This window comes from Aethalodelphis obliquidens, unplaced genomic scaffold (assembly GCF_003676395.1).
Source record: "Aethalodelphis obliquidens isolate GAN/ISIS:26980383/991018 unplaced genomic scaffold, ASM367639v1 scaffold16, whole genome shotgun sequence".
Classification (NCBI taxonomy): Eukaryota; Metazoa; Chordata; class Mammalia; order Artiodactyla; family Delphinidae; genus Aethalodelphis; species Aethalodelphis obliquidens.
Genome location: NW_020837960.1, coordinates 18996846 through 19008853, shown reverse-complemented (window position 1 = coordinate 19008853; position 12008 = coordinate 18996846). Strand labels below are relative to the sequence as shown.

General features: G+C 40.0%; 1 protein-coding gene across 4 annotated transcripts in view; it reads right to left on the bottom strand.

Moving 5' to 3' along the window:
* Positions 1–2029: 2029 nt before the first annotated feature.
* Positions 2030–12008, bottom strand: part of VPS36 (vacuolar protein sorting 36 homolog) — a 33603-nt gene continuing 23624 nt past the window's right edge. For all 4 annotated transcript variants that reach the window (XM_027116421.1, XM_027116424.1, XM_027116425.1 and 1 more), the window contains 8 exons: positions 11885–11917; positions 11686–11763; positions 10912–11046; positions 8877–8942; positions 7146–7210; positions 6515–6599; positions 5488–5564; positions 2030–5400 (listed from right to left, as the gene is read on the bottom strand). In XM_027116421.1, the coding sequence (XP_026972222.1) occupies positions 5307–5400; positions 5488–5564; positions 6515–6599; positions 7146–7210; positions 8877–8942; positions 10912–11046; positions 11686–11763; positions 11885–11917 (633 nt within the window). In that variant the 3' untranslated portion in view covers positions 2030–5306. The remainder of the gene's footprint in view (positions 5401–5487; positions 5565–6514; positions 6600–7145; positions 7211–8876; positions 8943–10911; positions 11047–11685; positions 11764–11884; positions 11918–12008) is intronic.

The following is a 12008-nucleotide window of genomic DNA, read 5'->3' as shown; positions in this document are numbered from 1 at the left end:
AGTGAAGTCAGAAAGAGAAAAACAAATACCGTATGCTAACACATATATATGGAATCTAAAAAAAAATAAAAGTGGGGCTTCCCTGGTGGCGCAGTGGTTGAGAGTTTGCCTGCTAATGCAGGGGACACGGGTTCGAGCCCTGGTCTGGGAAGATCCCACATACCACAGAGCAACTAGGCCCGTGAGCCCAACTACTGAGCCTGTGCGTCTGGAGCCTGTGCTCCGCAACAAGAGAGGCCGCGATAGTGAGAGGCCCGCGCACCGCGATGAAGAGTGCCCCCCGCTTTCCACAACTAGAGAAAGCCCTCACACAGAAACGAAGACCCAACACAGTAAAAATAAATTAATTAATAAACTCCTACCCCCAACATCTTCTTTAAAAAAAATAATAAATAAAAGTGGTTCTGAAGAACCTAAGGGCAGGACAGGAATAAAGACGCAGATGTAGAGAATGGACTTGAGGACACGGGGAGGGGGAAGCGTAAGCTGAGATGAAGTGAGAGAGTGGCACTGACATATATACACGCGACCAAATGTAAAATAGATGGCTAGTGGGAAGCAGCTGCATAGCACAGAGAGATCAGCTCTGTGCTTTGTGTCCACCTAGAGGGGTGGGAGGGAGACACAAGAGGGAGGGGGATATGGGGATATATGTATATGTATAGCTGATTCACTTTGTTATACAGCAGTAACTAACACAACAATGTAACGCAATTATACTCCAATAAAGATGTTTAAAAAATATTTTTAAATAAAATAAAAGAAGGCAACATAGATGTGAAGAAAAAAGCTTTCAAAAGAACAGTGGTACTGTCTTGGCTGTATTGAACTAAAACAAGCTGGCTGACAAGATATCTTGAGTTCTTTTTCTGAGTGAGCGACTGGTCTAAGGATCTTTTGCAAATTGTGTAAAATGTATTCACTATATCAATACACCCTTTAAATAAATGGGGAAATGTTTTTCCCCCTAGATAATACTCTGAGAGACAAGCTTTAACTGACTCGTGATTATCGGAACACAGGGAGGAACACGAATGACTCAGTTTTCACACTGTGATAACAAGATCTTACATGTGTGTTAACCTGACTTTTCTGGAGTGCTTCCCACATCATGGATATGGCCCATGCATGGAATCTGAGTTAAGACAGTGTATCTCAGACAGGCTGAGCCCGGACAAGTCTGGATAAGAAGCCTTTAGGGAAGAGGGTAAAGGATACAGACTTAGGTTTCAGACTCAACTCATGACACGTTATAATTCAAAAACCACTCGATTTAGTTAATGCTTAACTAGGAATCTACCATGTACAATCACTGACCTAGGCCAGTGGGAACTCCAAAGAAGTGTTATATGATATTCCTTGAACTTAAAGAAACCCAATTTCTCTTGTTTTCTTACAGCATTAAGATAACAATTAGAGAACATGGCAAAAGACAGTCAAGTATATGGGAGAGACAATAACTCTTAATGGAGTTTAGGAATAGCAGAGTTGTGTACTGGAAACAGATTTTTCCAGAACAGGGGGGATTGAGCAAAGTTTGGTTTTGATTATTGGGGGTGGGGGTGGGTGGATGGGAGGAAATAACAAAGGGAAGTCTGGACAAGGACAATGTGCCCCAGGTGCAGGAAGGGACAGACCTCCTGTTGCTCTCTGACCCAATGCCTGCCCCTGACCATCTCTGGGTTCTTGTGAAAACTAGTGCACCAGCTTCTCCTCTCCCATGAGGCCTTCCCAGAGCCTCCTCCGTCAGAACTGAAGACCTCTTCCTCTGTCCTCCAAGCACGGTACCTGTGCCCCTTCCACGGCACACACGTCGTCTCATCATCAACTAAGTTGCTATGTGCCTATTTCCCAACGAGGCCATCCTCTTAAAGGCAGGGGCCGCATCTTATTCACTTCTGTATCCCCCAGTGGCCCTGTTCCTCACACAAAGTCGACAGGTATTCAAAAACGTTTCTTTGTATTGAATTGAATGGGAGATAAAGTAGGGTAAAGTGAAGCCAAATGATAAATAGGCATACACGTTGGAGGTCACTCATTCGGTAGACATTTATTGAATGCTTACGGTGTGCCAGGCCTCGCTCTAGGCTCTGAGGACACATCCATGAACAAAACAGATAAAAATCTCTGCCCCTGTGGAGCTTACACTTACGATCTAGCATAAGGGATGGGATTAGCAATACATTTACATAAATGCAACCATACCTATCAGCAAAGTGAAAAAAAGAAACATTTAAATAGTTTTAATTATTGGTACTACAAAAGTCTACTGTTGATATGTAGTTTTCATTATATATTTTACTTACTATATTCATAAATATTCATACCCCTGTATCACCCTCCAGGCATTCGAATTGTAAGATTATATAGATTTTCAAGGATCATTTTGAGCATGCTCGATTCCATCCATAGCACAGCCCTTAAAACCCACCCACCTTCTGAGCTGTGACTCTGTCGTACCACAGTGGAAACTCTGAGACTCTCGGGCAAAGGAGAACCATTTTAAGTATTTGAGCATGAGAATGATGACATGATAAATGCTGGTCGGCTTAGTCTGGTAACAGGGAAGAAGAGCTAGTACACGCACACAAATACACACAGTCAGTCGACAGTGGAATTCACATCAAGAATTAAAAATAAAATGTTTGTGAGCCATTTCCCATTCTTTTAAAACAACTAAACTAGTAGGAGCTTGAGGTCATAAATGTTTATAATGAACTCTTGATTATAAAATCTAAAAGAAAAAATCTTAACACATGGGCTTATTCTGACTAAAGGGTTATCATTTTCATATATTTTCCAAAGAGTATTTAAAAAGAACACCAAGTTTAGAAAAACTCGTTTTTAAATTTTGCGATAATTGCAAAATGACTGGTATATATTAATACCAATCATTTAACCCTGAAAACATTCTTCACTTGTACAATGTAAAAAAATTTTTGACAGTATGTGGCTAGAAATATTCTATTACCATAAAGCTACAAACAGATTTATGCTCCTAAGAGCAAAGTTAGAAAAGCAAAAATAATATTATAATAGTGATAAGCACCAAGACAGAACTTTTTTGCACTTAGGGCCTGATTGGTTGTATTTAAACATAACCCCTACCAACAAAGGACCAAAATGACACCTTATTTGGCAAAAACACAGAAAAAAAAAAAGGATAAAAATATACATATAGAGGTCTGGAAACTGAAGAATGCCCACTTTAAAACAATAAAATCGTTCATACCTGTTTTTTAACTAATGTGACATTTGCAAAATATATCCATGTCACTTTTCTTCCTCTTTAGTTCACTTTATACAATTCAGACTGCTCCATTTTTGTTCATGTGTTGTCACACTAGTGTAAATAAATATTCTGAATTATAGGAGTTTGCTGTAATGAATTCAGACCATTAGAGCCAGACCCAGTAGCTCAAACAATCTTAGTTGCAACTCATTCCAACTAGTGAAACAGATTATTTATCTGTGTAGTTTTAAAAAGCCTTAGGCAGATGAGATATCGCGTGTATGAGATATCGTGTGTGTGTGTGTGCGTGTGTGTGTGTATGCATACAAGTTTGCCAGGGCAGTGTGAGAGTGAGTGCATCCCAGAGAGAGGAGTGATATACAAACAACCGTAACAATGGCCCGAAAGGCTTAGGTAGCCAGACACTGAATTTCCCCCCAAAGAAACCTGAGGCTGAGCGATGGGGGAATTAAGGGATCTGTCATCACAACGTGGAATCAGTGACAGGTTCGGAAAACAAAGACTAAGGCGGGATGCCTCGGCCACAACATTCCCGTGACACTGGAGGATGCAGAGCAGTGACAGGCATCAGGGACTGACTCTGGCTGCAATGGCAGGGATTCCCTGGGTTCGCAGCTGAGGATCCCTGGACCTTCCCCAAAGGGCATTTGCAGAGGCCCCAGCACTGGCCTTCTACCTCTCTCAGCGAGGACATCTCAGGGGTCCCAGGGTCTGAGCTTGGGTATCCCCACCTCCCGGTCTTAAAGGTTCTCTCAGTACAGATACTATCCCTTCTAGATGCTTGGCCAAAACCCATCACTACCTTCCACTGCCAATTCAGTCTTAGAAAGGGGTTCTCCTTCTGTCCCTTTGGGGTCCCTGAGTTTGAGGTAATGCCAACATACCGTATACTACGTAGCAGTAACAAAGTCAGGCAGTCCACTGGAAAACTCAAGCAATCTAGATTCAATATATTAGCCGGTTTTTGTTATCTCAGTAATAACAAAACTTTTTAGTGAGACAGTTTCTCCACACAACTTAGAATGTGTGGGGTAAAGGAAAAAAATATTGCTAGAATATGATAGAAAGATTTTAAAAGTTCAGCACTGAAACTCCTTCTTTAGGGAAGGAAAAGGAGACATATTATGTTCCCACTCTGTATTTTCCATCCTTGGCTTTGAGGTACAAGAGCACCAAGGTTCCTGTAAAGTGAGTTAAAGGTCCTGCCAGTCCCTCTACCCACACAACAATCCTAGGGAAATCCTGAACCGTCTACTTTCCAAATCTGTAACCATATCTCTAGGCATGTCTATACAGCTCGTTCATTCACTTTCAAAATCTACAGCATTTTTGAAACAAAATGACATAGTTGCATTCTTTAAATGCCAGCCATGAAATCATCACTTAAAAAAAAAAGAAAAGAAACTCGTCAGATTATGGATACGTAAGTCAAATAAAATTCTCTCTTTTTTTTAAGGTGCTTTATTTGGTCTGCTGAAGACATGCCTATGGCTGCTTCTAAAAGCCCTTAGGAAGAGCCTCAGATGATATCCTGCAGTTGGATATTCTGCTCCAATGTCATCAGGTTCTTAAACTATACTGTAGGTATAAACTGTTTCATGAAAAACCCCCAAAATGTGCACACTAAATGCAGAGAAAAACTTCATTTATAATTCAGGTGAATTTCAGTCACACCAAAGTAATGATCTAACCTGTCCAAACATGCAGCTTCTCTCTTTCTTCCCCCATGAACTAAATTCTCTTCTTTCAAAAATGGTCAGATTTGAAGATCAAGTTAAAATCCACCATATTTCAAGTTAAACTCAGAGGGTTTCTATACAACTGTAGCATGATTTCAAATTCATATTGGCATTCATCTTTCTATATTTTCCTATATTTATCCTAAAGAAACTTCCTGGATCATAATATTTAGGGAGAAATTAAAAGGGTTTTATATTATACTGTGAAGTTCCAGTAAATTCTCGGTTTATCAGGGTTTACCCTTAGCTCAATGTCATACAACCTCTACATGATGCAAGTATCCCGGTAACAAGTTATTTCAAATACAAAACTCTTAGCTCTGTGTCATAAATAAATTTGGGTAAAACCGCAAGCCTTCCACTGAGTCATCTCGGCAAAGATGGCCCATCTTCTCGGCAAGAAGCAACCTAGGAGTCAAGGGATAAAAACACCATCATCCACCCATTCAGAAACACAAATGATAGTTGTAAGTGACGAACAAAGCCCTTGCTTACCTTTCTTTAGCCAGGAGGACAGACATTCCCACAAGCTTAGCAAACTCTTCTGATGTTAGAGATCCCTTTTCTGAAACCTAACAGAAACACACAGCAGGAAAAAATGTGATCATTTAGGCCACCTAGGTACTAACCTGGGGGTACTATCTACCAGTATACTCGGGGAATAATTTACTGAATTTTCTACTAAACTCCAAAGACTGTTCACTCTAGAACTAAATCTTCTTCACTAATGCTTAAGTCTACAAAAGTTGAAGAACCCAGAACAAACACGGTGAAGGCTAAAACATCATGAAACCCTATATAATATAATAAAGGCACTATACTAATGCCTAAAAAGAACTATTCCACAGTCTGAAAAGGAACATATAACAAATTCTAACTGAGTGCATAGTACCTGCGCCACTGAAGGACCGTTATACATAGGATTAGTTTTAAATATGTGATAGAAGTATCTATAGCCTTGGGACTTTCATCGAGTTTAAAATAAGAAGTATAATAACTGCGAGTTATTCAAATTATACAGGCTCACCACAGAAGCTATGAGGCGATAATATTTCAAGGATCCTAACGAGTAATAGCAGTTTGCCCAGTAAAACCCATCTAAACTACACTTGCTTTCCGTATATTTTGAAGCAATTCTTTCACAAAACAATTTGTAGGGTAATGCAGCTTATGTGGGTAATACTGAAAGAAAAACTTCAATCATGGGTAACACTGATTTACAAAGTTCAAAACATATTTTCAAGACTGAGTTTCAAACAGAAAGAGAGCAAGCACCTCACTCATTCTAACTCCCCTTACTCACAAGATGTTATGAGTGTTGGCAAGTTTCAAGGAGCTTTCAAAGTATAAATGTGATAAATAGTTATTCGTAGTTAATGAGAAACCATTTTCAATTGGGTCTGTGAATATTACTTGTCAGTAAAGTTGAATTTAAAAGGAAATCCTGTTTCTCAAGTTGCTAAGCATTGGGGTCTTCTGTGGCAAGGTCTAACAACGGAGGGAGGAAACCGGGTCCCCATACCGTCTCCAAGGCTGAGGCCACTGTTTCCTCCTCCTTGTGGGACTGAAGTTCAATTACCATGACGCCGCTGTCAAACACACGTAGCCTAAAAATCACAGACGGGAGGACAAAGCCGTGAATATCTGGGATCTCGGGCCCCTGAGGAAGTGCAAATATTTTTTACTTTCATTTATGCCAGGACTGAGGGCAATATTAACACAAAAGAACATTTGAAATACAATGACCATGGGTAACTAAGGCCTAATTAAAAAGCTCATGAATAAACAGTTAATGAAGTTCTGAACTATAATCTACATGCTAAATAAACTATGCCTGTCTACTTTTTGTTAAGGGCAGAGGGACTGGTCACTGTGACCGCATGGGAGGAGCCCACGTTCTCACCTCCTGCCCCAGCGGCAAGAGGCCGACTACCAGCCCCTGAGGCCCCGCACAGCCCTGATAAGGATGGAGGCCGGGTTGACAGAGGTGTCCGTGGTGCCAGGTGAATTCTGCCCATGTGTGATATAAACTTCAAGAGGGGCAATATATATGCTGGTTCACCACGCAGGATGGCAGACCTGCAGGGCTGTCCTGTCTACTCAGGGTGGAATCGTGCCTATAGTTGGCAAACTTCCTGCAGAGGTTCTTTTACCTGAGAGGTAATTTCAGCTCTTCCAGCATCTTGCATGCATTCACTAAATCTTCTGGTGAGAGCAACTGGTGGGGAAAAAAAATCCAGTTTACCAGTTTACACTGCAAATTAATAGAGCGATGCTATATAATTATAACGACCACTAAAACAGAAGAGGATATTGTAAAATTATCATGTATCAAGGATTTTAGGTGGCTTAGTCACTACAAGGCAAATAGGATTAACAAAGAAGCAAAAGACTTCTTTTCATTAAAGCAGTACTATCCATAGAAATATAATACAAGTCACGTACGTAATTTAAAATCTTCTAGTAGCCACATTAAAAGAAAATAAACAGGCGAAATTCATTTTAATACATATATTTTATTCAACCTAATAGATGCTAAAGTTCACCATATAATTGATATAAAAAATCATTAATGAGCTAATTAACACTTCTTTATTCTGTACTAAGTCTTCTAAATCCCGTGTGTAATTTATGCTTACAGCACATCTCTATTTGGACTAACTACATTTCAAGTTCACAGTCATCACATGCAGCTAGGTAGAGGCTACCCTTCCAGACCACATGGGCTTGAAGAATCGGTCCTGCGTGGTGGTGACCAGCACAGGTGTCAGTCACACAGAATGGTTCTGGAGCCAGCCCAGCCTGGGTCCCAGTCCCTGTTTAAAACACTGTCTCCAAGTGCAGCTGTGGTCAAGTTACTTAATCTTTCTAAGCCTTAATGTCCTCATCCCCTAATCATCCCCTAAATGGGGACAGTGAAAGTAGCTACCTCACTGAGTTACTGGGAGGATAAATGGATAACACGTGCAGAGTGATGGTAAGTATCCACTGGTGGCGGTTATGATGACTGTTAAAATAAAAATGCAGAACAGAGGCTTAACCCGTGAGACCGGGGTGAGCGCTGGAGAGATGTGTGTGAGTTGTCTGTGTGGAGGTGACTGCTGACACCACAAAACTGTGTTCTACTTCAAGGGCACAGAGAGTGCACAGACAGACCCTTGGAGGCCAAAGACAGCTAGCTGGGTGTTGAACAGGCAGTGAGAGCTGAAGTATAGCCACTGCTGATTCTGAGCCAAAGAGGCAGGGCGGCTTTCTTTCTGTATTACCTACAGGCAACCTGAGTCCAACCAGGTTCACTCAAAACAGTTAACTATCACAGAGAAAGGGCATCAGGCACAATCTTGTTCATCACAATACAAACACAGACTCTCAGAGCTTCAAGGTATCATTCGGTCCAAACCCTATTTTATTTTATTTTTTTATTTTTTTATTTTTTTGCAGTACGCGCGTCCCTGACCACTGCAGCCCCTCCCGCCGCGGAGCACAGGCTCCGGACGCGCAATCCCAGCAGCCACGGCCCACGGGCCCAGCCGCTCCGCGGCATGCGGGATCCTCCCGGACCAGGGCACGAACCCACGCCCCCCACATCGGCAGGCGGACCCCCAGCCACTGCGCCACCAGGGAAGCCGCAAACCCTATTTTAAAGGTAAAAAAACCCCTGAGCTCCAGAGAGGTTAAGGAAGCTACTCAAGGGCATTCAGCAAAACCAGGAACAGAATTTATCTCCTAGATCCCAGGGCAGTATTCTTTTCACTGCGCCACACTGCTTCTCAAAATAGTTTTGATATTCACAACCCTTCCTCAAATTGTATTCACTGTAGGGGAATTTGTATTGTATCAAGTCTATATTTAGCTAAAAGAATATCTAAATATTCTATTCTTACTTCCATTCCTCGAGCTCGATTTACTAAACAGTACACCTCCGTGAGTGACATTATTCCCCCTCGTTCCTGTTAAAATATAAAATAAAAAGCATTATAATTAGAACCAGTTAGCATTTCTTAACAGAAATCATAATCAGAGTGAAATCAGAAATCATAAAATCTCTTAAGAAGCTTTTGAAAACTATATTTACACACAGGGAACCAATTCAGATACCACGAGGCACTTCAAATTCCATATTTGGACTTTACTGTCATTATTACTTTTAACATTTTAACATTTACTTAAACGAAAAGGGGTTGTACACCATGTTTCAGTGTATTTATTTATTTTTATAAAGTTATTTATTTATCTTTTTTTTTTTTTTTTTTTTGTGGAACGTGGGCCTCTCACTGTTGTGGCCCCTCCCGTTGCGGAGCACAGGCTCCGGACGCGCAGGCTCAGCGGCCATGGCTCACGGGCCCAGCCGCTCTGCGGCATGTGGGATCTTCCCGGACCGGGACACGAACCCGTGTCCCCTGCATCGGCAGGCGGACTCTCAACCACTGCGCCACCAGGGAAGCCCTATTTATCTTTTTTTTTTTTTTCTTTTTGGCTGCATTGGGTCTTCGTTGCTGCGCACAGGCTTTCTCTAGTGAGAAAGTGTCTAGTGAGAAGTATCTAGTGAAAGTGTCTAGTGTAGAAAGTGTCTTCTCTAGTGAGAAGGTGTTCGGGCTTCTCATTGCGGTGGCTTCTCTTGTTGTGGAGCACGGGCTCCAGGAGCACAGGCTTCAGTAGTTGTAGCACGTGGGCTCAGTAGTTGTGGCTCATGGGCTTAGCTGCTCCATGGCATGTGGGATCTTCCCAGACCAGGGCTCCAACCTGTGTCCCCTGCATTAGCAGGTGGATTCTTAACCACTGCGCCACCAGGGAAGTCCCTTCAAAAAGTGTATTTAAATGCTTTAAGCTATTCCAGCTAATAACTGAAGAAATTATAGAATTAAATAATAATATCACCATTATTATCAACCCCTAATGAAGTAACAGATCTAGATAATGATTGTCAGTGGCTGTTAACATCACAAAAAAAAGACAATCAGATATTATGTACCTCCTGATGGAAATGCTCAACACTCTCTATAAGATATTCTTGTCAGAAAAAAAAAAAAAGAAAGAACTTCTAGATATAACTACCAGTTTACAGGGACTACACAGGACAGGGAGGCATGGTGACTTACAAATTAGCAAAATCCATACTCTGAGACACTCTATAAGACAAACTACTAGTTTCTTCAGTAAATAAAAATTTACTGTATGGGAGATTTATTATATGGGAGAAGGGAAAACCCATAGAATTTAAAAAAACAAAAACACTTGAGAGAGAAATCAAACATTTGCAATGTATCCTGGTTTGAACAAATCAACTATAAGAGAAAATGTGAACACTAGCTAGGTATCTGATAAAATTAAAAAATTATTTTTTAACTTTTACATGTGAAAGGGGATTATAATTACATTTAAAGGTATCTTTATCACTATAATCACATACTGAAATGTTTACAGATAAAGTGATGTGATGTCTGGGATTTCCTTTAAAACAATTTTAAGTGGAGGCTGGCTTACAGAAGAAGCTGGATGATGGGCACATAGGGATTCATTACACTATTCTATTTTGTCATATGTTTGAAATATTTCTTAATACAAATGTTTTAATAAAGCTTTGATTGCCTGAATAATGACTAGAAGATGAAACTGTATTAGGAAATTATTAATAGTACACAATATATGAAAATATATACAGATTATATATTTCCTTTTGAAAACAAGAGATAAGAAATAATTACATCAAATAGATTTAGATATCTGAAATGGAAATTAAAAACAATTTAGAAAATTACTGACAAAGAATCAATGAACTAGTTTAATATCACCAAAAGGAAAAATAACATGTTGGTTGAATAGTAACCATATCGTGAACGGAGTTATGCTCTTAAGATTTCTGATGGCACAGAAATAACTGAACACAATTTAAAGAGACCGTTTAGGTTTTGTTTTTACCTCCAAAGGTGCCTGCAATATTCCAGCCAGCTGTTTGGCCAGCTGCATGTGGTACTGTGTGCCCGAGCCATAGGTCTCCCTGGTAACCGGGTTAGCTATTCCCATGCTCAGCAAATAGGATTTAAACCTGATGGTCTATAATGAGAGGAGAAAATGCACAAAAAGACTATGCAGAATAAGTCTCTCCATCCAACGTATAAAACCCTTCCATCAGACATTCAGTTCTACTCCATTGTTTCTATATCTACCCATCTCTTCTACTGTGTTTCTATGCTGTGAACTATGTAAGAGTGGATTTCTAGTACTTCCCTGCATAAATCTAATTATTATTCTTCCTTCTCCTGTCTTAGTATCTTATACTCCATTTTCCCCCCAATTTTGGTGGCAGAGGAGACTTAGATGACAACTATGCTCTGTTTAATGCCAACCAAGTGATACAACCAAAAACTTCGAAAGGAAAATGGCTGTGACCAGACTGTAAACAAATTTAAATAAAACATATCAAAATTATGGATATGTCTAAAACAATCACTTCTTACACATTTCAATACCTCTGTTTTCTACACTCCAGGAAAAGGTACTGAAATATCCTTTAATCCTGCTAGAACTAACAAAGTTTTTATGGTTGATTTTTTCTTTAGTACTTTCATATATCTTCAAGTCCTAAAAGAAATCAAACACTACATTAAGAAAGCAAGCTGGTAAACCACCAAAACGTCCATGCATTATTTGTGTAATCTAGTTTCTAATGCCTTAAAAAAGCAATCTATTTACCTCATCTTCTGTGATGTCACCTTGCTTGTCTTTAATCTTATTAGCAATGGATTTTGATAACTCCACCATTTCCTTAGCCTGTCAAGAGAACAGTAAAAGATTGAAAAGAAATAATGTCCCCAAAGTGTCTGCTAACAAAATGTATTTTCAAAAGTGTCTCATAATTGGTATGAATTTAATAGATGTAAATGACATATACCTTGACCATCAGCTTGCTGAGGTCTTCGAAGGCCTAAAATGAGAAATGAGCTTTTATTGGAATCTGTCTAAAGAATTTAGATGTTTTAAAGCAATGAAGCACTCTGTCTTCTCCCCTATGATAA